The sequence below is a fragment of the Rhamphochromis sp. 'chilingali' genome (genome assembly GCF_963969265.1).
Source record: "Rhamphochromis sp. 'chilingali' genome assembly, chromosome: 20".
Classification (NCBI taxonomy): domain Eukaryota; kingdom Metazoa; phylum Chordata; class Actinopteri; order Cichliformes; family Cichlidae; genus Rhamphochromis; species Rhamphochromis sp. 'chilingali'.
This window is the reverse complement of record NC_137947.1, coordinates 31,079,917-31,102,788: the sequence shown is the minus strand read 5'-3', so window position 1 is coordinate 31,102,788 and position 22,872 is coordinate 31,079,917. Positions and strand designations below refer to the sequence as shown.

Here is a 22,872-nt window from a genome sequence, read left to right as displayed (position 1 = left end):
CAAAATCCGAGCGCGATAAAATGGCCGCCCGGCTCAAGCGAAGCCGGAAGTGCGCGGTGGAATATTAGCTTGCGCAGATCCTTCCACTCAGGAACGCGCACAGCTGCATGAATGTCTCACCTGTGATGGATTTAGAAGACGCTTTGAAGCTCGTCGGAGAGTTTGGGCCCTACCAGAAACGAGCGGTGGCTGTCCTCGTCCTGACTCAGGTGAGCGGATGTGAAAATTAGCGTTTAGTTCGCGGGAAATGGCGGCAAGTGTGCGCGCAGTAACGTAGTAGCAGTTAGCTTGAGTAGCGCATACGTGGCTTTCAGGAATTTAACTGTGGACCCTCAACAAAACGACACATTTATGACTTAATTTAACACATTTTTTTTTATTACGGTTTCATTACTATAACACTACAACATCGAGCTGTAACTACAAGCTCACATTTTAGCGATGTGCAGAAGGGCTGCTTTTCCAGGCAGTGAAGTGCTCTCCAGATTGCCTGCAAGAAACTACTAAAATAATGTTTCCTTGTGTCATGTCAAGTTGCACTTTACTCCTAGTCATATTTTGATTTTCTTTAGATATCTATTCCAGCCATCCTTTAATTCGGCCAAGTATTTAAACTTGTAATAATCGTAGCTAGCCTTTTTATTGCCGCTGTGATTTGGCTACGCTAACGGGCACCTGTTATTTGTTTTACACGATTATTCAACCAAAATGGCGCAGACACAGCTCAAACAAAAGCCGACGCTTTTCTAAGCACCTAAAATATCCCAGTATAGAAAAAATATCTCCACACTTTGATATATAGTTACGTAAAAACCATTTAACGACGGACTAGATTTTTTTTAAAGTGGAGTTTGGTTTAAGCGTTAATCTAACCCTCCATCTAGCTAGATGTACTTCAGTTTACTCAGGCTTGAAGAAAAACACAGTTTCCATTATTTTGACAGGATTTATTTGAGGACCGACGTTAATGATTTGCACTGATTAAGCTGACATACCTGGTATGATGCTTGTATAGGATATGTCCATATATTGTTTACATTGATAGTTTTTTTTATTGTGCTTCACAGATTTTGCAGTTAGCCATATCACATTCCTTTTAAAAGCCATCCCTGTGTTCATAAGTGTGTGTTACAACTGGGAGGGCCCGTTATTTTCACCTGTGTAAGCAGGGACATTACCCCTGTGTGACTCAGGTGTCTAAGATGAATGCAGTCAGGTTTCGGTCCTTCTATGTGTGAACAGTTTTAACCCCACATTAACAAAGCCTCTAATTTTTATAAAAAGTCTGCATGTGATGACCCCAGACTGTGTGTCTGTTTGTTTCAGGTGTACATGGCCTGTCAGTCCATGCTCATCGTCCTGGTTGGTTTTACACCGGAGTACCGCATCGAGCAGCCGCATCAGGACGGCGTCCCTGTGAGCCAGCACGTCACCTTTACAGAGAACGTCGACTCCATCGTGACTGAGGTGAGAGCGGCAGACTCCTGCAGGATGCTCATCCGGCTAACCTGAGAGCCCACAGGTGAAACCTGCCTCCTGTCTCTGTGTTTCCTCAGTGGTTCCTCATCAAGCAGCAGGCCTACAAGGTCAGCCTCGCCGGGTCGCTCTTCTTCGCCGGGCTCCTAATCGGGAACGTCGTCTTTGGGCCTCTCTCGGATAAGATTGGCCGGAGACCCGTTTACCTGACAGGTGAGGTTGAGGCTGATGACAGTTGCATTGTTCATGAATACGTCTGTGATGTTAGTGAGCGTTCATGTTTTGCTGTTTATAGGTTTGCTGTATTTGTCCCTAAAGTTTGAAACTCTTTGTTTGCCGCTCTTGTTTTTCCTCTTGTAGCCCGGAGGCCACAGTTTTATGACTGATAATAAAATGACATCATTCAGTGCGCGTGGCTGCGTAAACTGCTCGCTGACCCTGCGATTAATTTTTGGGTTTTTTAGGCTTCGGGTTTTGTATCACTCTGCTTCCTGTTGGAGGCCGGGCCCTGCACCAGCTACAGATTTCTGAGGGTTTCTTTAATCGCCTGCCAGACTCTGAAGCATCTGCTTGAAGATGTTGGAGATCTTCAAATGCACAAAGATAAATAATTATGTAGTAAAAGAGAAGGTTATCAGTCTACACAGGCGTGCTTCTTTTCTCGCATGGCTGCAAACCAACAGGCAGCTCACAGGACGTTAAACTTTATTTATAGAGCTCCAGTTTACAGCGACAGTGTTTTTCAGCTGTGTTGTGTTGTTAGTGGCTACAGTGAGAGACGGTTTGTTGGATTTCTCTGTGTTCACCTCAAAGCACTTTGAGCCAACAGCTGTTGTGTTGCTTTGTAAATTAAATTGAATTGGAAAAAGCAGAGAGCTGCAGCTGTCATAAGTTTTTGTAACTAATTTGTCTCAAATGTATCGAGTCTTTAGGTTTGCATTGTTAGGGGCGTGGCCTCTTTGACTGACAGGTAGCTGCTAGCTGTGTGCTCGGCTTCATCTCGGCTAAGAGTCCCTGAACTGGACCTGGACACAAATGTTTTGAACGAGCTCACATGTTACTGAGCACGACTGAGATAAAGGAAGAAACAGGAAGTGAAAGTCAGTCGTGTTATAAACTGGCACATTTTGAAGAGAGTTTGAGTTATTTTCTATTTGTTTTTGTTTTTTTTCGGTGATTCTCCAAAAATCTGTCAGAAATTTAATGTAATCTTTGATTGCACATCTGTTAACGACTAATCGACCACGGCTTCATCTGAAAATCACGAGATCATTAGTCTTTGATCTTTATTTGCATGAATTTGGCTGCAGACTCTGTCCTCGGTGCCACAACAGGCCATAAATCATTAAACTTTTGTGGTCTCCTGCTCGTTGTGCCTCAGTCTGATTGTGTCAGTGCTGCTGCTCGTACGGTTCTGTTTTTAAAAATAAGATATAGAAGCGTTAAATCTGAATTTTTGCCAGAGGATCTGCTGCCTCGAGTCAAACGAATTCTTCTGTTTCTTCGGAGGCTTGTTGGACGTGTCTGCACATGACGACATACATTAAAATCCTTTAAATTCCTCCTCATCCTCATCTCTCGTGTGTTTCTCCTTCTCCCTGACTAAATGTTGTCCCTCTCCTCCTCCACCTCCTCCTCCACAGGCCTGTTCTTTGAGGTCGTCTTCGGCTATGTGACCGCCTTTGCGCCCAGCTATGAGGTCTTTGCTGCCTCTCGTTTCCTGGTGGGGTTGATGAACGGCGGCATCGGACTCGTTTGCTTCGTCCTCACGCAGGAGTACGTGGGCAAGTCCTACTGGGCCATGACGGGTAGGAAACCACCGGCACGGTCACATTATTTACTTGGCAGGGCTTTAATTCTAGGTGTTAAAGATTAATAATCTCGATCCCTCGTCTTCCTTCTTTCAGGGACGCTGACCAGCATGACGTTTGCCGTCGGCATCGCCCTGTTCGGCGCCCTGGGCTACTTAATCCAGCCGTGGAGGAGCTTGGCGACGGCGGCCAACTCGTCCGGCGTGCTCTTCTTCCTGCTGTCTGTGTGAGTACACACCCCAGAGAGACGAGTCGCCCCACACAGCCACGAAAAACCAGTAAAGTTTGTGTTGGATGTTTGGAAGCATCAGGGCGACGTCGTAAACACACAGAGCTCGTGTTCTCCTGGGATTTAAACCAGGAAGGTTAACAGTTTATTGATACGCTCAGCTTTATAGTGTTAATCTGTAAACACCACAGAGAGAACAGGCATCCAGGCTCTGCACACAAAGGCTGTGAAGCTTCCTGCTACAGCTCTGATCGTGGAGACTGATGGTCCAAACGGGTTCAGGCACTGTCAGGGCGCCTCCCTTTGGAGGTTTTCCAGCTGCAGCCAATAGGAGGAGACCCTGGGTTAGACTGGGAGAGATTACATGCATCTTGCTTGGCCTGCGATGAGCTCCGGACCCTCCTGCAGGAGCTGGAAGTGTGATTTAGGATGAATGTAAGGAATGTGGATGGAAAGGTTTCATACAGAGGAGGGAGGGAGGCTCCGTGTTATAAATACACTGGGAATCGTGCACAAAGTGTGGATCTTGTATTATTATGTTTGAGTTTTTGATCAGCACCAGATGGGTTTTTTTCCTCATCACCGTGGAAATGTGTTTACATTAATGAATCTGTGTGAAATAAATGCTTTGGCTGTTTCTGATTGTGACATTCAAATGTTTCTGCACTCGCTGTGTCTGTAAAATGAACCAAACACACCCAGTGATGTCCTCCTCTCATCCTCTGTGGTTGCAGCACTCTTCCAGAGTCCCCTCGTTGGCTGTACTCCCAGGGCCAGGCGGAGCGAGCTGAGGAGGTAAACGCGATGAAGCATTCCTGAGCCGCTCTGTGAGAATCTCCCGGGATTTAGAAAAATGCACCTCTGCATGTTTGTGTGAATCACAGATATTTAAAACTGAGAAGCTGAAAACGTGTGAACAGACCCTCCTTTACTCCGTTCATCAGGTGCTTTTAAATGTTTCAGTGAGCTGAGAAACCAGCTTTTAGCCTCAGTAAGCTCTCCAAAGGTTGGAGTCTGAAGCGCTCGTGATTAGATGTTTTCTCCTCCTACACTCAGAGGAGGTTTGGGCGAGGACGCTGATATCGTCTGACCTCAGTGGGGAAAAACCAGCAGGAAGCAAAAGGAGGGAGAATGAGGGGTTTGACAAAGGCCTGCACAGTGTTAGAAACAGCAAACAGAGGAGAGCTGTTCTGTCGAGGGAGAAAAGTTAGCTTTAAGTGTGAATGGATTCAATGCAGATAAACCTGCAAAGCTGCATTTGATAGAACTGCAGACTCCAGGTTCGAATCCTGACACTTTCCCTCTAAAGACTGGAGAGAAGTGCGAGCTAAAGTAAAGTCACATCAATCGACCCGTTGGGTCTGCGCGTCCCGTTTCCTTTGTTCACTTTCAGGAACACCGAGCATCACGTGGCTGATCCTGGGTTCTGCTTTATAGGTCCTGCGTTTTATGGCGAGCAGGAACGGCAACGCCGTGAAGCACCTGATGCTGCAGCGCGTTGGTGTCTCTAAAGCCGGTAACCACAAAAGCCGAGGCGCCGGCGTCCTGCAGCTGATCATCCACCCGGTGCTCCGCCTGCGCACGATGGTGCTCATGTATGTGTGGTGAGTATAAGGAGAGATGTTGGAGGGTTTAACCCTCGGCTGCCTTCAGAGGAACTGCAGCTCGGAGCACTTTTAATACCGCATAGGTTTCTCCTGCTTTCATGTCCTATTTAATTACTAACTATAATTTTAGAGTTTGGATGTGTTTTTATAAGTTGAGAGTCAGGAGCGAAGCGCACATGTTGGCTCTTTTGTTTCTATGTAACTTCTGGGATTTAAACCCTGCACTTCCTGTTTTCTAAACCGGCGCTGCCACTGCATACGAGCGTTTGTGACGGCCGTCCTGAAATTAAGTTTTGTAGTTCTGCTGTAAATTTGGTCATTTTAACGTTGCAGGACTGAGTTTAAAAGTAAAGTCTCAGAAACTGTTTCTGCTCCACATCAGCTGATCAGAGTTAGTTCAATTAACTGCAAGTTTATTTCCCCCGATTTAAGCACCACCCTGGGATCTGACCCGGACATGGTTCAATTCAATGTTATTTACACAGCGCCAAGTCACAACAACAGTCGCCTCAAGGCGCTTTACATTGTAAGGTAGATCGTACAATAATACATACAGAGGAAAACCCCAACAATCATATGACCCCCTATGAGCAGCACTTTGGTGACAGTGGGAAGGAAAAACTCCCTTTTAACAGGAAGAAACCTCCAGCAGAACCAGGCTCAGGGAGGGGCGGGGCCATCTGCTGTGATTGGTTGGTGTGAGAGAAGGAAGACAGGATAAAGACATGCTGTGGAAGAGAGACAGAGATTGATAACAAGTGTTTACTGACCCGTCATGGAGGCTGTGACACTTTGGGGCGGATCTGGTTCTGGGTGGAGCCTCTGCGGAGGATTCAGGTCATTTTCAGACTCAGACTGTGGCTGTTAAACGTTTGACATGATTTAATGAGTGAAATGTAATCAGATTACAATCAGACCATCTGCAGGATACGTTTTAAGTAAGAACTAAATCTATTTAAAGTCATTTCAGCCTCATCTTCACTCAAATGTTCCCATGAAAGATCCAGCAGTGCCACATTTTTCCATCAGTGTGACTGATTAGGAACTAATCATTGATTATTGATCAGTGATGGGTTTATAATAACGAGTCTGCCATGTGCTCGTACATTTGGAATAATGTCCACACCCACACAGCTGTGACGGTGCCTCCTTTAAATCTTTATTAAAGCATTTCTTCTCCTTGGCGTTCGGCTCCAGCGTGACATCGTTTATTCTCTGCTTTGACTTTTAAACATTTTTGTCCCATTTTATTTCTTGTTGTTTTATTGTTGCTCTATAAATACATCTGACCTCGTCCTCATCTCAGGGTCACACTCGGCGTTTCCTGGAAGTCGCTGCTTGATGACATCCTGCAGGTGTCAGAGATTATGACTCATGAGCACAGGGTTGCTGGTTTAAATCCTGCTGCTATGAACAAACACAGTGAGTGGGTGATAGTTGATAAGTTGAGTAAATGCATCCCTGCACAGACGTTTCTTGTTCTTTTAGTTTGTGTGTGAGCTCTGGTGTCGGTCTGTATTTCAGGCTCAGTAACGTCAGTGTCGCTGTGACTGACGCTCATATTTTTATCACTTCTGTCATCATCATGCTGCTGATACTGAAAGTGCTTCTGTTTCCACTGCAGTGACTGAATATTCTGTTTCAAATACGTGCTCTCTGCTGTCAGCACAGGCCTGGAAGTCTTCTTCAGGGCTTTCTGTCCTCCTGTTATCTCCTGAGGAGCTGATGTGATTGGGTTGATCTTTGTTAACGTCATCCAAACCCAGAGTGCTTTCTCCTGGATAATCTGCTGCTCCACAAAGGAGGTTGTTCATTTGTGATCTTTTGTCCAAGTTTAGGTTTTCTTCCTCGTATCACCAACACCTACTTTCATCTGCAGAAGCTTCATCGTCAGCCTGTGTAATCCATTCAGAGTTATTCCATCTGCTTTAGAGATGAACTCAGATGTCAGGGCATTAAAGCTGGTATGGACCCCGTTTACAGGTCACCGTCCTAAAGATCAGCTGATCAGCACGTTTTATCACACTGACAGTAGCAGGTTTATTGACACATTTGGTCAGATTTGATGAAATTGTCCCATGAGGTGCAGCTCGGTCTGTTTTTAGGATTATTCTCTGATTTGTCATTTTAAATGCACGTCAGAAAGAAATGGGAGAAACGTTTAAAACTAATCTGGATCCCAGAGATTCGTCTGGATGCAGCGACTGCGTTCCTGCTGGGTGACCCGAACTAGGGGTGGGCGATATAAACGATATAAATTTGGCCAACGATAGATTTTGACTATAACGCTCTATTGCGATAGCGCATGTTGATGATGTCATCAAACTGCGCCTGTTTCGGTCGAAAGCATCGCAGCGGCTACAACCATTATCATCTGCAAATTATGGCGGGCGGCAGTCATAGCAAAGAGATGAAGCACTTTTGAAATATGGGGAAAGCCAAAAACTGCGCTTCCTCCACTTCCGTAACATTGATTCATTAATGTTGAATTCTCTCGCAGCTGCTCTGTTCCCATGTTGTTGCAGTATATTAATGACCAACCTCGTATTGTGGATGAATAATCTCAGTTGTGCTCCTGACTGAAGTTTGGCCCGTGTATAGCATCCTGCTATGCGATTGCATTTGTCCCAAACCACCAGAATCCGTCACGTTAACTTTTATCGAGTGGAAGAAAAAGTTGGCGTTCATCCTCCAGCTTCACTGTGCTAATGTTATGCTAACATAGCTGTGTCGCTAGCAATCACGTAGCACAACATTATATACCAGGTAGTCCAACTTCAGTAACCCTGCGAACGCCACTGCTGTTTAGTTTTCTGTCTTCATTTATGTTGGAAGTGGTAGCAGAGCTGTACGTTTGAATTAGTTTCAAAAATCTCTCAGTCAGAACATGCTATGAAATGTTTAGGTGGAAGCTAGCGAGCTAACTTCCTGTTAACTTCTAACTCCGTTAAATTTAATAACTTCTGTTTTCATGGATGCCTGGATGTTAAACTTAATTGTTACACCTGGTAAAGCAGCAACGCTGATGATTTTATTAAAGATGAAAGAATTTAGACCGTTTTTAACTCTCAGTGTTGTTTGACTTTGGGACCTGAAACGGACGGAGTTTTGGACCCAGATTACTCCGCGAAGCTCCTCCCTACGGCAGCCGTAATGCTCTGACAATCCATCAAGCAGTGCTGCTTACCAAAGTTGTACTAAAACATTTTTAACAGATTTCTGCAGCCAAAATCTGTTCGAGGTCAGTAAGCACAACCAGAATTCATACATAAGGCACACTGTCGATTTTTGACAAAATTAAAGGATTTTAAGTCCTTATAGTGTGGAAAATATGTTATACAGAAGAAAAGAATATATCGCGATATATATCGTTACCGCACATGCTTTAAATTATATCGCGATATGAATTTTAGGCCATATCGCCCAGCCCTAACCCGAACAAACCTAATGTGGGGCAAAGGGAATGTTTGTTAGGGACATGTCAGAGGTTAAAGGTCGTCTCATGTGTGTTGGCTGGATCTAGTTTGGATGGTGCTGAGTGTTATGGTGAAACTCCAGCCTAGGGTGAGTCCTGTATGTGGCCATGGTTGCAGGGTGTAAGCTAAGGCGGAGGCCGTTGGATGTTTCCTGTGCAAATGCCTAGAAAGGAACTGGTGTGATTTTTAGGCTTAGCAGATTATTACCACAGCTTTTTGTTGCAACGTCTCTTGTGGTTTGTTTTTTTTTTTTTTTTTTTAGCTAATCTTTAGAGAAAACGTGTCTGTGGTGGATTCCCGGCTGTCGGGCTGCTTTCACCTCTTGTGAAGGAATAAAGAGCACGAAGAAGAAGAAGAAGAAGCTGCTTGTGTTGGAGGCAGAGAGAAACTTTGTGGGTTGAATAAGCATCCACACGTAGGCTGTGTCACTGTGGAAATTCTAACAGGAACAGGAAGTCTGTGTTTCCCGGCACTTCTGGACATTCCACAGAGTGAGCGCTTTGATAGGAGCACCTCTTGAAGGCCAAAACACAAAGAGCGCAGTCATACCATCATATGTTATCTCATGGGAGTAGACGCATGTAGGTCATGTAGTCCAGACCTCCAAACATCCAGCTCGCTCCTCTTTTTGCTTTAGCTTTGCTCCTCTTCCTCACTTCTCTTCGGTTCATCTCCTTTGACTTATTGATGCACACAGACTCGGTCGGGCGGTGCAGGGTGACGCTTCGTGATGGAAGCTGAGCCGTGTTGTGCTCTCATGTGTCAGTCTCTGTACGCTCCTGCATTTCCTCTTTTCTCTGCAGTAACAGTTGAACCTGTTGTTTCTGCTGCTGCTCGGCGTAACCTTTAAATAAGCATGTTCATAACTGAGCTGCTGCAGTTTGTGGTTTGTTGCCATGTTTGGATCCGTGCGTCACACCTGCTGCCTTCGTCCCTGAGAAAAGGCTCTGACGCTGATCTTTGCTCAGCTTTTACACTTTCTGTATCGCTCACAGACTTCATCTCTTTTGCTTTTGTGCTCAGTTTAAGTTACAGCTTGAGTGCTGCAGGCCTCTAACCTCAGCAGCTGATTCATTCTTTTAGAGAAGTGGAGCAGCTCGGGCTGACTGATTTTCCCACACTTCAGACCTTTTGCGTCTTCTGATGTGTTTATAGCAAACAGCAAAAGGTCGAAGCTTCTGAACGTACACAGAGTTAGCACAACAAACAGGATTTCACCTTAAACACGTTTGCTCTGCTCGTCCTGTGAACACATCTTTTAATGACTCACACGCAGTCGACCTGCTGACGTTCTCCAGAAGATCCCAGTGATGTGAAAACATTTCTGAAGGATTATAAGGAATAAAAAGACAAAATAACCCTTAAATTAAAACAAGCAAGATCTGAATTTAACCATAAAATAAGTAGAAATGATGCAGGACGGCATCATTGAAATCGATACCAATGATCAGTTTTTTCTTCTAATACACTTAAACAACCACATGTATGTGAAACAAAAATGATCTGAAGGTCTTATACTGGGGGTTTTCCAGTATTTCCAAAAATATAAAATGCATCACAGAAAAAGAAGTTTAAAGAGAAGTAACAAGCGGAAGTAGCTAAATAAAGAAATCCTCAAATAAGTAGGCGTCTGCTGCACAGTCAGCAGAACTGATGCTGCACAGTCGTTTCTTTGCTCTGTTAACGAGTCGTCAGTTTGAACAGTTTCAGGTTCATGAACTCGTTTGTTTCTTCTGTCTTTTTCAAATATTATCAACAAACATTTTGTGTGTGTGTGTGTGTGTGTGTGTGTGTGTGTGTGTGTGTGTGTGTGTGTCAGGTACGCCTGCAGTCTGGTGTACTACGGGCTGACTCTGGGGGCCGGCGAGACGTCTGGTAGCCGTTACGTTAATGTGGCGATGTACGGCCTCGTGGAGCTGCCGGCATACCCACTCTGCATATACTTCATCAACAAACACTGGTGAGACAGACACACACACACACACACACACACACGACACTTGCTGTGTGATTTTTAACTGTGACCTGTGAAATATGTGAAGAGGATGGTTCCCGCCACACTCCTACCTTTGGTGTAACTGTAGCTGTGAGCCGGCGTCCTCGCTCAGCTGTAATGTGAGCTGCTGCTTTTACTTGATGGATGTAGACAGCAGTAAGAAAATAATTTTAAAAAGATCCTACATCAAACAGGGTCCTGTGTGTTAGCATGAGCCCTTGGTTCATAGAGGTCTTTTAGATCATGTTTAGCCTTTCACAGCGACCAGTTTGGCTTAGGAGACTTTATCAGGAGCTTCCAATGAAACAGGTCTGGGATCAGTCAGGCCCCAAACTAGAGATGGCACGATACCACTTTTTTATGTCCGATACCGATACCGATATCATAAATTTGGATATCTGCCGATACCGATATGAATCCGATATAGTGTTTTTTAATAAACAAAACTGTTTTTTAATATCTTGCTGCATTTTGTATAAGTTCATACTCAAGTTTAAAACAACAACTACACTAAAGCTATTCTGTTATACCTGTATGCAAAAAAAAAAAAAAATATTTCATAGTTCAGCAATACTGATCAATCTAATAAACTTAAACCTACACCATCCTCCCTATTCTGGTATTTTAAAGAGTACTTAGCGTAAATATTAAGCAACCTAACTAATAGGGTTCCAACTCCCAGCAACAACAAAAATAAATAAATAAAAAATAGGGAACCACCCCTCACGCTCCACCTCATGATGCTTAATCGACGTAATCAACCTTAATTTGATGCAGTGTGAAAAAAAATGCACAGAAATCAATTATTTTTCAAGAAATATTAAATAGATTCAACATCTTTCTTCAACAAAATTGCAGACTGCACAGATGGTACCTTCCCAAAGGAAAAAGTACTATAGCTTACTAGGGTGTATATATTAGACTTAATAGTCACTATATACAGTAATTGACTTCTATTCATTTTACATCAAATTAAAACTTTGGGTGTAAGATAATTATTTATTAAAAGCTAGACATTTTAAATGAGAATAAGAAAGAAAAGTATGTCTTTGTGCCCCCTTTTCCCTGTTCATGCCCTATCGGCCCCCCTGGCTAAACTTTGCTAGATGCGCCCCTGCACAGTTACCAGCGTCAGCTACGTAGAAAAAGATCCTCGAGTAGAAATTAATATTAAATAAATTCTAACAACAGCTGATCAAGCTTAAACGTGCTGCTGTTGTTCAGCCGCTGGTTTCCTCTTTCTGGTGCAAAGTGGGCCAAAAGCAAACAACAGAGAGGGACTCGCAACAGAAAAGCCGATCAGCTGATCATTAAGCAGTTTCATGATTGAAGTAGCAGCAGGAGAGGCAGTCGCTTGTTAAGCTTAACGCAGGAATGCTTTACAAACATTCAGAGGTGGACTTACACACTTGCTTTACTTCTCTCGGGGATAACTTTGTCGGAGATGAAATGCCGGGTTGCTAGCGAAGCTCCACATGCTATCCAGACCACCGACAGGTCCTGCATGCCACAGCCGCTCTATCACGTGATGCATACTGCTCCGACGTGCTAACGTTCTGAGGTGAGTTACGGGGTGTTGCAAGTTTTGTGAGGTGCTTTCGTGATATTTAATGGATTGGATTACATTTGTTTATTTTTCTCCGATATCCGATCCAGTAATTTAGGTCAGTATCGGACCGACACGTAATATCTGATCGGTCCATCTCTACCCCAAACCCCTCGCAGCTCTCTAGGGTTCATACACCAGCGTGCCTGGTCAGAGAGTGAAGGTGGAGCTGTGGATTTACTGGCTGATCTACGATCCTGCCCTCAGCCGTGGCTGTGAGCTGTGGGTAGTGACCGACAGAACAAGACTGAGGATGCAAGCTTTAAATGAGCTTCTTCCACAGGGTGTGTGACTCAGCCACAGCAATACAGGGATGAGCTCTGAGCAACTCGTCCAAAAACAGCCTGTTTGGATTTTAAATTGTTAGTCAAACTTTTTGAAGCTGCGCTCGAACTTCTGTGGAGCCTGTGTGAAAAACCTCACTTTGCTTCCTGTTTTCTGTTGGTCTTCCTGCTGCTTACTCACTAACTCCTGCATGAATGTCTGTCTCGTCCTGCAGGGCTGGGCGGAGGAAAAGCATGGCAAGCTTCCTGTGCCTGGCTGGCTCCGCCTGCCTCTGCACCACCTTCATTCCTGAAAATGCAGGTGAGGCTCTGATATTCGACGGCACTGCAGAGGAATATGTGCAGCTGCAGGAAGTAGTCGTCTTCAGACATGTTTGCACTGCTCACGTTGGGTAACACCTACCAAGGTGCAGCTCTGCCGGTGCATGTATGAAAGAGCCTTTGTCAGCCTGACAAATCAGTGACTTCACTCTGAAGTAAAGAGGAAGTGAGATGAAACCTGCGTCTGTAACATATTTCAGTCCAGTGGAAAAAAAACTGCAAAAGGCTTGTTTAGGTGTTAAACACTTGGCATAAAATACTGATTTCCATATGCATGGATAGAAGTGTCACAGTGTGTGATTGTTGTGTAAGCAGAACAGAATGATAGTTATGCCTCGCATAGTGCAAGACATGAAACCGGTTAAATCAGCACATCTTTGCACCTTTCTGCTGCCGGCTACACATGCTGTGTTTGGAATAGTGGGCGAACTGATGCACATTTCATCAGATAATAAACTGCTTGCATTCTTAAACATGAAGCAGATTTTATTGTAATATTTAATAAATTGTCTTGTGTGAATAATAAACCACACAGGTTGCATGAAAACTTTTTTGGTGCTGCAGATTTGTAGCCGTCAGTTTAAGGGTTCAGAGCTGCAGGTTTGTGACATCATTAAGCTCCTCGGGGAGGGAACGAGATGAGTTTTTGCTGTGAGGTGAACAATCAGAACAAGCTCTCAGTTTGAGTTTGTGTTGGCAGGAGCTTTGCTGAGTGTGACGTCGTTGGCGCTTGTGGGAAAACTGATGGTCAGCGCAGCGTTCAACATCGCCTACGTCTACACGTCCGAGCTCTACCCCACAGTCATCAGGTGAGCCGGGTGCATATTTACGTAGTTTCTGTTGGTCACATTCATAAAAACGTTGCTGTTAATGAGACCTGGGTGGGCGTTCAGTCGGCGTCCAGGAACAAAATATTGAGCCTTTTCTGCGTCGTCTCCTTTTCTGTATGTTGGGTCAAAGCTAACTGTAGCATCAACACAAGCTCAGAAACTTTTAGGAAACGTCTTGTCTTTTAATCTGAAACCGACGGGATTAAAGCTGCTGAGATGCCTCCAGAGTTTGTAAATGTCTCATTTCGGTTGAAGCCAGATTAAAAGCGTCACACTGGCACAGACCCTTCAATTAAGTGATAATTCCTGTGTTTTCAAAGTCAGCGTGTCCTAAAGCTGTGCGCTCGGACTGATTTTAACGTGCACGGATTGTTTGTTTCAGGAACGCTGGGCTGGGAGTTTGTTCCATGTCCTGCAGAGTTGGAGGAATCCTGGCACCGTTCGTTCCTTCCATGGTAAGGCTGTGAGTGTGAGAGAGGTTAGGAGTAAATGCTCTGGAACAAGCCTGAGCCAGCAGCAGGAAGCACTCGATCTGATCTTCAGAGCCACTCAGCAGCTCTCAGGAACCAGCAGACGTTTAAATGTGAGTTTAAAATGCAAAACAGTGAAATATGTGAGCGCGACCTGTGACTGTGGGAGGCTGGTGTTTTCACATGAAGCTGTGAGCCTGAAAAGGCAGCAACCAGCTCCCCGTTTGCAGTGGTAACAGTATCACTTCCTTTTTCAGCATTTCCTGTTTGGAGCTGTTGTTGGCATGGAGATCAGATCATTAAAAACAGGGTTTAATAATAAAAAAGGAGGGAAAGTGATGATGAAGAAGGGCATCTGGTAGCTTGTAAATGTTGTTCTTTTAGGAGATTTTATTTTGAAATGTATTTTGTGCATCTTGGTATAAATATTTTAGCCGGTGTGTGCAGGGGCGAGAGGACGAGGCGCCGAGTCGCCCCGTTTGCTTCGTGCGGTTGCATTTATGCCTCATACATAGTAAAAGTATCAGCGAGGCCTGTGGGGGTTTCCGGCTCAGGTTTCTTAAAGTGTGAATCTTTGCATTCGACAGCTCAGCGGCTTCTTGCTAAAGTCTTGAGTTATTTATACTGGAGGGCGCGGTGAGCTGGGAGAACGGTTAGCCTGTCAGTGTTAGTGTGATGTCAGCCTGTGGTCAAACATCCATGCTTTCTGTACTCTGAAACGAAGCGGGGGAATTTTAAAAAGTGATAGACGGCGAAACCTCAAGTGTGCCAACATCCCCTCCACCAGCCCTGTCGTCTCTGTGGATGCAGCTCGTTTTTGTTAAAGGAAGGAAACAGTGTTTGTACTTCAACTTCAGAGGGAGTGTGCGCAGCGCCGCAGAGGCATTCAGTGTTCGCTGGCTGTTACGTCTCAATAAGTGAAGCATTTCCAAAGTGAAACCATCGAGACGCTGAGGGGAAAATCTGTTTGGTGGAGCTTTTAATGACTCACTGACTGCTGAAGTGTCGCCCTGACTACACCCTTCTGGGTGCGCGACGTCAGAGGCTAGAAATGCTGGAAAACGCAGCCGTGATCTTGGAAAGTCTGCTGGACTTATTGTCCTGCTGTGGTTTTGATCTGTGTTAGGCTGTTTCTGCAAAGTTATAAGGAAACGGAGTTCATGCAGCTCGTCTGAGTGACAAGGTCACACCTCATTCCAGGAAATCGTTTGCATTCACTGGCTGATGCAGTTTTACTAATGACCTCACCGATTCACACATTCCTGATTAATGTGTTGCAGGTTTTCCTGCCTGAAAGTTTATCCGTAATGATTTATCCGCCCTCGTGCACCGTCCTGCTGTCGTTAACCACAGGTCTGATTTATAAACACACGCTGTGCTTTGTGTACTTCGTACCTGCTGCGTTTCGCTTTCACACGAGTTAAATTTCTAACAGATCAAAGTGTGTAAACATATTAGTTTCACAGGGAAATAAAATCCTGTCAAACAGTCACATGTGAAACATGAAAGTAGAAAATGACTGTTTTGGTTTCTTCTGTTAATGTGTCACACTGACCTTTGACCTCGTTTTGTCATGTGCTCCAAACCTAAATAAACAGTGACCTCTAGTGGTGATACAGGGAAGCTCAACGAACATGCGTTTACAGAAATCTCAGCTAAAAAGCTCTTAATGTTCTTCTTTTAAAAATATATGTAATCTCCTGCAAGAACACCGTCTGCAACTTTCTGTCACAGCTGCAGTTTCCTGTTGCCGTGGCAGATAATTTACATTATTTTCATCTTATTTGCATTTCAAAAACAATTAAAAAACAAAATACCGAAGCTGTGAAAGCAAAGTCGACCGTGTCTTTTGAAGAGCCTTTCTTTCATAAAAGCACGATTGATAAACCTGAGTGTTGATCGCGTCCTCGTGGCAGTAGATATTCGGAGCCCGAGCGCGGGACCTTTAATCAAACGGCTCATCCAGGCTGTGGAGTTTATCTGAACGGATGAAGGTCGGCTTTTTACCCACAAACCTCAGCTTCTCATTCGTTAATGGTGTTTTACAGAGTGTGAAGGCAACACTCACAGACGCAGGAAAACCTGACCTCAGGAGGAGCAAACGATACGAGACGGATTACATTATGAAATGTTGGCACGAGGGGAAAAACGAGCGACTCATTGTTGTGGAAAAGGCCGGCGTGTTTATAAAAATCTCCCATCGTTTTTCGTGCTCACGAGATTTCTGCAGAAAGTAGAGACCTGTGTCACTCGGTCTTATCCAGAGATTTGCTGAAGAAGAAGATTTTGCTCAACAAAGTAAAAACAAATATTTAGTTTCACAGTTGGATGTGATTTCATTTTCTCAGTAATCTTGTAGGAGGTCCGATTCCTTGGAGTGTTTTTGTAGGAACTGGAGACACATTATTGAATCACATCTTAGTTATTGCTTTCTTACCTGCACTTTGTCCCCAATAAACATCACACAACTCCAAATGAGTCTGAGTGCAGACTTTATCTGTGCTGGCACATGCAACATTATGTGACAGCAGGAATCTCTCCACAGGTCGAGGCGGAGTGCCACATCTGTCTAACCAGTCCTCCTCTTTTAGCTCTGATGCTGCTTTGCTGCTTTTTCAACCTTTTTATTAAAAAAACACTTTTTTATTTGATCCCCCAGCAGGACATAATTAAGGATCTTTTCAAACAATTTGCTCTTGATTTATGTTTTGATCTCACTCTTGGACCTTCTGATCAGTGTGTGTAAATATTCACTGTGTAAACACACGGGCTGAAGGGTTCAGACAGTAAAAGGTCCCGGTTGTGTGTCTGTGTGTGTCGCAGCGGGCCCTCCATACCTCCATGCCCTTCACCGTGTTCTGTCTGAGCGGCCTGTCGGCGGCCTGTTTGGGCCTCCTGCTGCCGGAGACCCTGAACAGACCAGCAGCAGAGACGCTGGAGGAGCTGGGCAGCCCGGGGCTCGGCCGAGTGCTGGAGAGCAAGGTGAGGCACCGCTGGGTGTTTGTGGGACGTTTCTGTTTCTACAGCCACAGCCGACGATCAAGTAACATAAAACCAGACGGTTCAGTCAGACAGATTTTGTTTTCTCGCTCATGTCCTTGTTTCCTCTCTGTCTGCAGCCTCTGTTGTATGAAGATGAAAGCTGTGCATCGACCCACAAATGAAGCTGGCGGCCTCGTCTTCATCGCTCAGAACCGCAAACGGTCCCGTTAATTAACGGTTTCTGAGCCGTCGTTCGCTGCAGGAAGCGAAAACGCCGTCAGCTGACCTCGTAGGAAGACGCAGCGTCGCGGTCGATTCCTGAACGCTGCGGTGGCGAATTTAGAGACCGAGGACTGAGAGTCATGATCCGCTTTACATTCCAGATCCTGGGAATTTAACAAGAGGGACCAAAAACCTTTGACAGCTCCTGAAGCCCGACAGCATTTCCTCCAGTGACGTTTTTAGACTTCTGCTGCTTCAGGAGGAAATGTGTTAAAGACTCTCTGCACCAGAGGACACCAGCTTACAGTCACTACAGTTTACACATAATCAGATTATTTATGTCAGCTGTGATTTTCTTCCAGACAGGAACTATTATCATTATTTTCACTCTGATTTAACGTCAGGAAAAAGGTCTAAAAGAAACTAAGAAAGTCATGAAAGGTTTCTCTGTGGTCAGAAACGTCCACACGTGTCAGGCTCAGACGATCCATCAGCTTCTCTTACCTCGATTTATCAAACACAAATAAAAACCAGGCTGGTTTAATTTAACTACATAATCAAACTCACTTTTATTTACAGGTTTACAGAAACATTTTAATGGATTGAATAATGAAAAAGAACTAAGTGTAAATATATGAACTGAGCAGCTGGAGCTCAGCTTCCTGTTTTTCTACCACGACTCAGCCGAGCAGCGACTTCACTTTCAAAGGGTAAATTAGAAAGTTTGAGCAGCTCATGAGAAGCCTTGTTGGATCTGCTCGCCTCTTTCCAGACGTGACGAGAGCAGAAACCAAACTAAAGCTCGCATCTTTCCCATTGGCTGCCCCTCATAAACAGAGGCTTTACCCCCCCCCCCCCCCCCCCCCCGACCCTTTAAAACAGCAGCTTTCAACGTGTTTTCACTGGTTTGGGGTTTGATGGTGGACGATCTTCAGGCAGCTCAGTTTACTATGAATGGATTATATTCCCATCACTTTAATTCGCATTAATCATAATAGTTTTTATTATTAAGCCATTAAATGCAGAGCGTGGAATATGTAGAACAGGTCAGGGGAAGATGTTTGGTCCTGGACCAATCGTGTTTGAGTGTTCGACTGCACCCATGAATATCTGTGTGGGGACAGAAAATTTATGTTTATAGATTCATTAATAAACAAGGGAGAGAGGATGGAGCAGGAAGCCTGGTACGGGAACGACCCAGACGTTATTCCTTGTTCCCAAACAGCAGCTGATGGTGATCATGTGATCGTCTGTGGGCTTAGTGTTTTCATGTGTTTATCTAGGTAAAATCACCAGCTGTTTTTAACGTCAAGGACAGATGTTTTCCTTTTTTTCATTACTTAGTCATTTATCTGCTGATTTTTTTTTTACTTTTAAAGCGTCCGGGAGAGTCGAAAAAAACATCTCTCAGATGTGACGATGACGATGGTGAACCTAGAAAACCAGAAACAAGAAAACTTGATGTCCTAAGAATCTGTTTTTGTTTCCAGGTTTTAGATGATATGAACTGTTAAACGAGTGAAAAAGCAAACTGTACATTCGGTGTGAGGGACAATCAATTAAGGACAGGTTGCACACTGCAGCTCTGCAGCCTGGAGATCGGGCAGGAGCTGAAACCGGTCCTCAGATGTTTCCTCTGACGTTCAGGACTGTGAGGCCAGTTTGATGCAGTCGTTTTACAGTCTGCTTCGTTTCCTCTGTAACGTGAGAGACGCTGCCATTGGAGGAAAACTTGCAGCGATATGATCTATAAACATATTTAAAAAAAGGAAAGAAGCTCTGTGTTCTGCAAAGTTTCTTAAATGTGATTACTTCCTGTTTTTATTGATGTTGGTGTGTGTAACACACTCACGTCTGTATTCGTGCTGAAAGAGGCCGTCGGGGTCCTCTCCTTCAGCTGATGGTAATTAAATGAAAGTGTTCCAGCATTCCTCCTCCTCCTGCCGTGCCTTCGACTGCAGCCTTTTACTGTGAAAAAGCACTTTGGAAAGTGTTAAACATCATCTGCCTGCAGATGTTTGATTCCCTGCTGTAAGCACTGTGTGCACTCTGTACATAGACGGTATGCACAGAGATAAATGATGCTCATGAACTGTTCTCTCTGTGATAAAGACAGTAAACACTTGAAAACTTCCTCGTCTCGTTTTTTCACCGTGAGGCAGATAAACGATGATTATGTTTCACTCTGCGGTATAACTTCAGGTTCATTAGAAATGTTCTGGTTTGTGTCCTGATGCTGCTTTTCAGCAGAATTTATCCCCAGCAGGTCTTTAAAAACAGGACTGTTACAGGTCGGTTGGTGGATATCGACACTCGGGGCTGACCGAGGAGACCGGCTGTCACGTGACGCTGCTGGATGCTGCTTCAGAACGACCATAAAGGGTTGCAAAGCTGTTTTAGGGCTCACTTCCTTGTTTCAAACGCCCACCAAAGGAAACCACAGATGGGACAAAACCAAAGACATCTGCACAGACCTGTCACTTCCGTGTTGATCTGTGAACATGGAGACATCGGCTGGTTTCTGGCTCCTCGCAGTGCTGCTGTTAGTCGGCTTCACTCAGGCCCAGACTGTGGAGAAGTACTTCAGGGTTGGTGAAACACTCCAGCTCAGCCCTCAGCCGGTCTCTGAACGGATCTACAGCGTCGTGTGGAAATACGGTAAATACCTGCTGGCTGAGTGGGTGAAAGACCAGATTCCTCTGACATATTACAGCAGGTTTAATGGCCGAACCACTGTGAACACTGGCACAGGAGTGTTGGAGATCAGGAACATGACTGCAGCGGACACTAGACTGTATTCAGTGGAGATTAACAACCGGGTCCAGAGTCAGGTTTACAAGACAGTGGCGATCGAAGCAGTGCCCGAGCCTGAGTTGGAAGTGAAGCCGCTGGTATGTAGCTCAAGCTCTGAGAGATGTAAACTGGTGTGTGAGGGAGACGTTAGCAAAGCTGGGCCTGTCAAGTACTTCTGGAAGAAGGATGATGGAGAGTGGGAAAAGTCTGGAAAGAACACCGTGGAGATCATCAATGATGCGGAAACACAGCGTGTGGAAACTTTCTCCTGCAGAATAAAGAACCTGTTTAGTGAGAAAGAGAGCAACGCCTTCTCCAACGTGTTCTACCGAATAAAACCAGCAAACAGTGACGATCTGCACTGTGGACTCTGGGTTACAACTTTAGGTGCTGTGATGAGATCTCTGGCGATCCTCGCACTCTTTGTGGTGGTTGTCTACTTTCGGTGTCAGAAACTACAGACTGGCTGTAAATGCAGAAAAAGTGATGATGATGCTGTTTAAAATGAACTGTCGCCTTTGACTTCCTGATGAAGAGTAAAGCACATCAGCTGTACTGAGAGGGAAGTTCATGTTTAGCTTTGTTAAACTGCTCTGCTGCATTTCTACAGTAAACATTATTTAGCATACAGTTATAGTCAGCCATGTTTGTAGTTTTCTTTGGTCTTCTCTGTCTTTATTTGTCCTTGTTTTGACCTTATTTTGGTAATCAGTTTTTTTCACTTCCTGTCTTTATCTAGTTTTACTTTGTTCAGTTAGTTTTGCTTCTTTATTTCTGTGTATTTATACTTCTTTATGTATTTCTCTTGGTATTAGTGTGTTTTCCCACATATGCCCGTCATTCCTGCCCTCTTATTTATCTGGTCAGGATTCTGGACTTTCCTGTGTTTTGCTTTAAGAACTAAAAGCTCTGCTGTGGTTCATCATCCCTGTCTCACTGCTCCTGCATTTTAAACGCTGTGACGAGGCAGAAAAAGGTGGAAATATTCAGATGTTATGTGCTCAACCTGCACGAGCATCAGCTTTCGTCCCGCAGACAGAGAGCTGAGACGACGATGATGATGGTGAAATGTTTTGTCCTGCAGTTGTGGCACATGTTGATTGTACAGTGGAGGCTTTGCTGCTCGGCTGGTGATCACACCGTCACATTATCTCTGTTATGTGAGCTGTTCTGTAATAAATGTGTTTACTTGTCTCTGTCACTGCGTGTGAAACTTCCAGACAAAGATTTTCATTCCTGAATCCTCAGAGGTGGAAGCGCCAATATTAAGAGGCTTTTTTAATGTTTTGCTTTGTAAAGCTTGCCACCACGAGGGGGCATGCTGTCCCAGTGAAAGCATGACTGCTGACAAAGGTTACCAGTACACCCTCTGCACTGGTCCCTCTGCATGCCGCTGCAGCATCACCACACAGTCACTTCTGTTTATGCCAGTTGTTAAAGAGCAGGAAGCTGCTGCAGTATTCTGCTGATGATAGATGATACTGCCACAGCTCAGCTATCACACAGACTCCAGGTTTACAGCAGAGGCTCATTTATGACTGCGCAGCCTCTCTGAGTGAGTCCTGAGCTCCAGAATTCAGATCTCAGCCTCCCAGAGCCCAAAAAGCCTCTTCAGCTACCAACAAAACACTTCGTTCTCATATCAGAAACACTTTGATTTTCTCTCTGAAAACAGCGAAGCAGTTCAGATCAATGAGCCGGAGCTGCAGGAGGATCAATGTCTTTCATGCAATAACAAACTCTGTTGGACGTTGCCTGGACTGTGTGGGGTCTGAGGACCGAGACTCAGGCGTATAGGATCTCTGATCTACAGAAGACCGAAAGAAAGACTCCACGAAAGTCGCTTTGTGCTCACATGCATGTTCCTGCTCTGCATTAAAATACCCGTTGTCTATTACTGAGGCGCAGAAACATGCAGGGCTCAGCTGTAAACATGTGAGGGTAGGACTCGGTGAAGTTTGCATTAACTCTCATACGCTAAACATTCAAACTTCTCCTGTGTGTCTGTGCTGTGTATTCTGGAGATGCATACCACCTTAAAAGGCGGTCGCGTGAAAGTCACATCAGCATCTGAAATGTGTTAGTCACAGTTACAGAGTTCAGTTTATGCGCTCAGTGTTTCTCAACCTGCTGTGTCTGATAACTTTATTCATTTTATTCACTTCCTGTTTTACTCTGATGGTTAGTTTTCTGTCTCTGTCATGCGGCTTTACTTCATTTAGCTTTGAAAAACTGCTTACATCATCATGGTCCGCCATGTTTGTAGTTTTTTTTGGATCATTTCTTGTTTGTTTTTAAAGAGGTTTTGTGTCTTCTGTGTCTCTGTCAGTGGAAATACTTACTATAGAAAATATGACCAAGAGGAAGTAGATACACAGATTTACACACTGGAGAGACTCCAAGACTTCAGAGCCCCACAGGGGACATGGGAGAAAAAAAATTAAGACGGACTTTTGCGAGATCTCGCAAAAGTTTTGCGGGATCTCGCAAAACAAACTCGGGATCTCGCAAAAGTTTTAGCCGCATTCTTTGGCCTTCGACCTCCCGTTAGCTCGAAGCTAACGGGAGGTCGAGACCTACTACAGCCAGGAGGAACACCGCTTTCCCGGCACATCGTGCCTCGACCTCCCGGTCGGCTTCAAGCCGGCGTCCGAAGAATGCGGCTAAAACTTTTGCGAGATCCTAAGTTTGTTTTGCGAGATCTCGCAAAAGTCCGTCTTAATTTTTTTCCTCCCATGTCCCCTGTGGGGCTCCGTACAAGACAGATCC

The 22,872-nt window shown here is 44.7% G+C and overlaps 2 protein-coding genes across 3 annotated transcripts; both read left to right on the top strand.

Annotated features, from left to right (window-relative positions):
• Window positions 1-76: 76 nt before the first annotated feature.
• slc22a15 (solute carrier family 22 member 15) lies at window positions 77-19,443 on the top strand. Of its 2 annotated transcripts, XM_080868340.1 has the most exons (13): window positions 77-209; window positions 1,327-1,467; window positions 1,557-1,689; window positions 3,120-3,284; window positions 3,384-3,513; window positions 4,251-4,311; window positions 4,954-5,120; window positions 10,419-10,559; window positions 12,701-12,786; window positions 13,507-13,615; window positions 14,019-14,091; window positions 16,930-17,088; window positions 17,226-19,443. In XM_080868340.1, exons 1-13 carry the CDS (start codon window positions 108-110, stop codon window positions 17,268-17,270), a joined length of 1,512 nt encoding a protein of 503 aa, XP_080724466.1. In that variant the 5' UTR covers window positions 77-107; the 3' UTR covers window positions 17,271-19,443. The 2 variants fall into 2 exon arrangements, 1 of the variants encoding a protein (XP_080724466.1); XR_013970015.1 differs by lacking the exon at window positions 17,226-19,443 and having other exon boundaries at window positions 14,019-14,219; window positions 16,930-17,070.
• A 134-nt stretch (window positions 19,444-19,577) lies between these two features.
• On the top strand, window positions 19,578-21,235 carry LOC308387943 (uncharacterized protein). The gene has a single exon (XM_080868342.1). The coding sequence runs from the start codon at window positions 19,812-19,814 to the stop codon at window positions 20,604-20,606; it is 795 nt and encodes a 264-aa protein (XP_080724468.1). The 5' UTR covers window positions 19,578-19,811; the 3' UTR covers window positions 20,607-21,235.
• The last annotated feature ends 1,637 nt before the right edge of the window (window positions 21,236-22,872 follow it).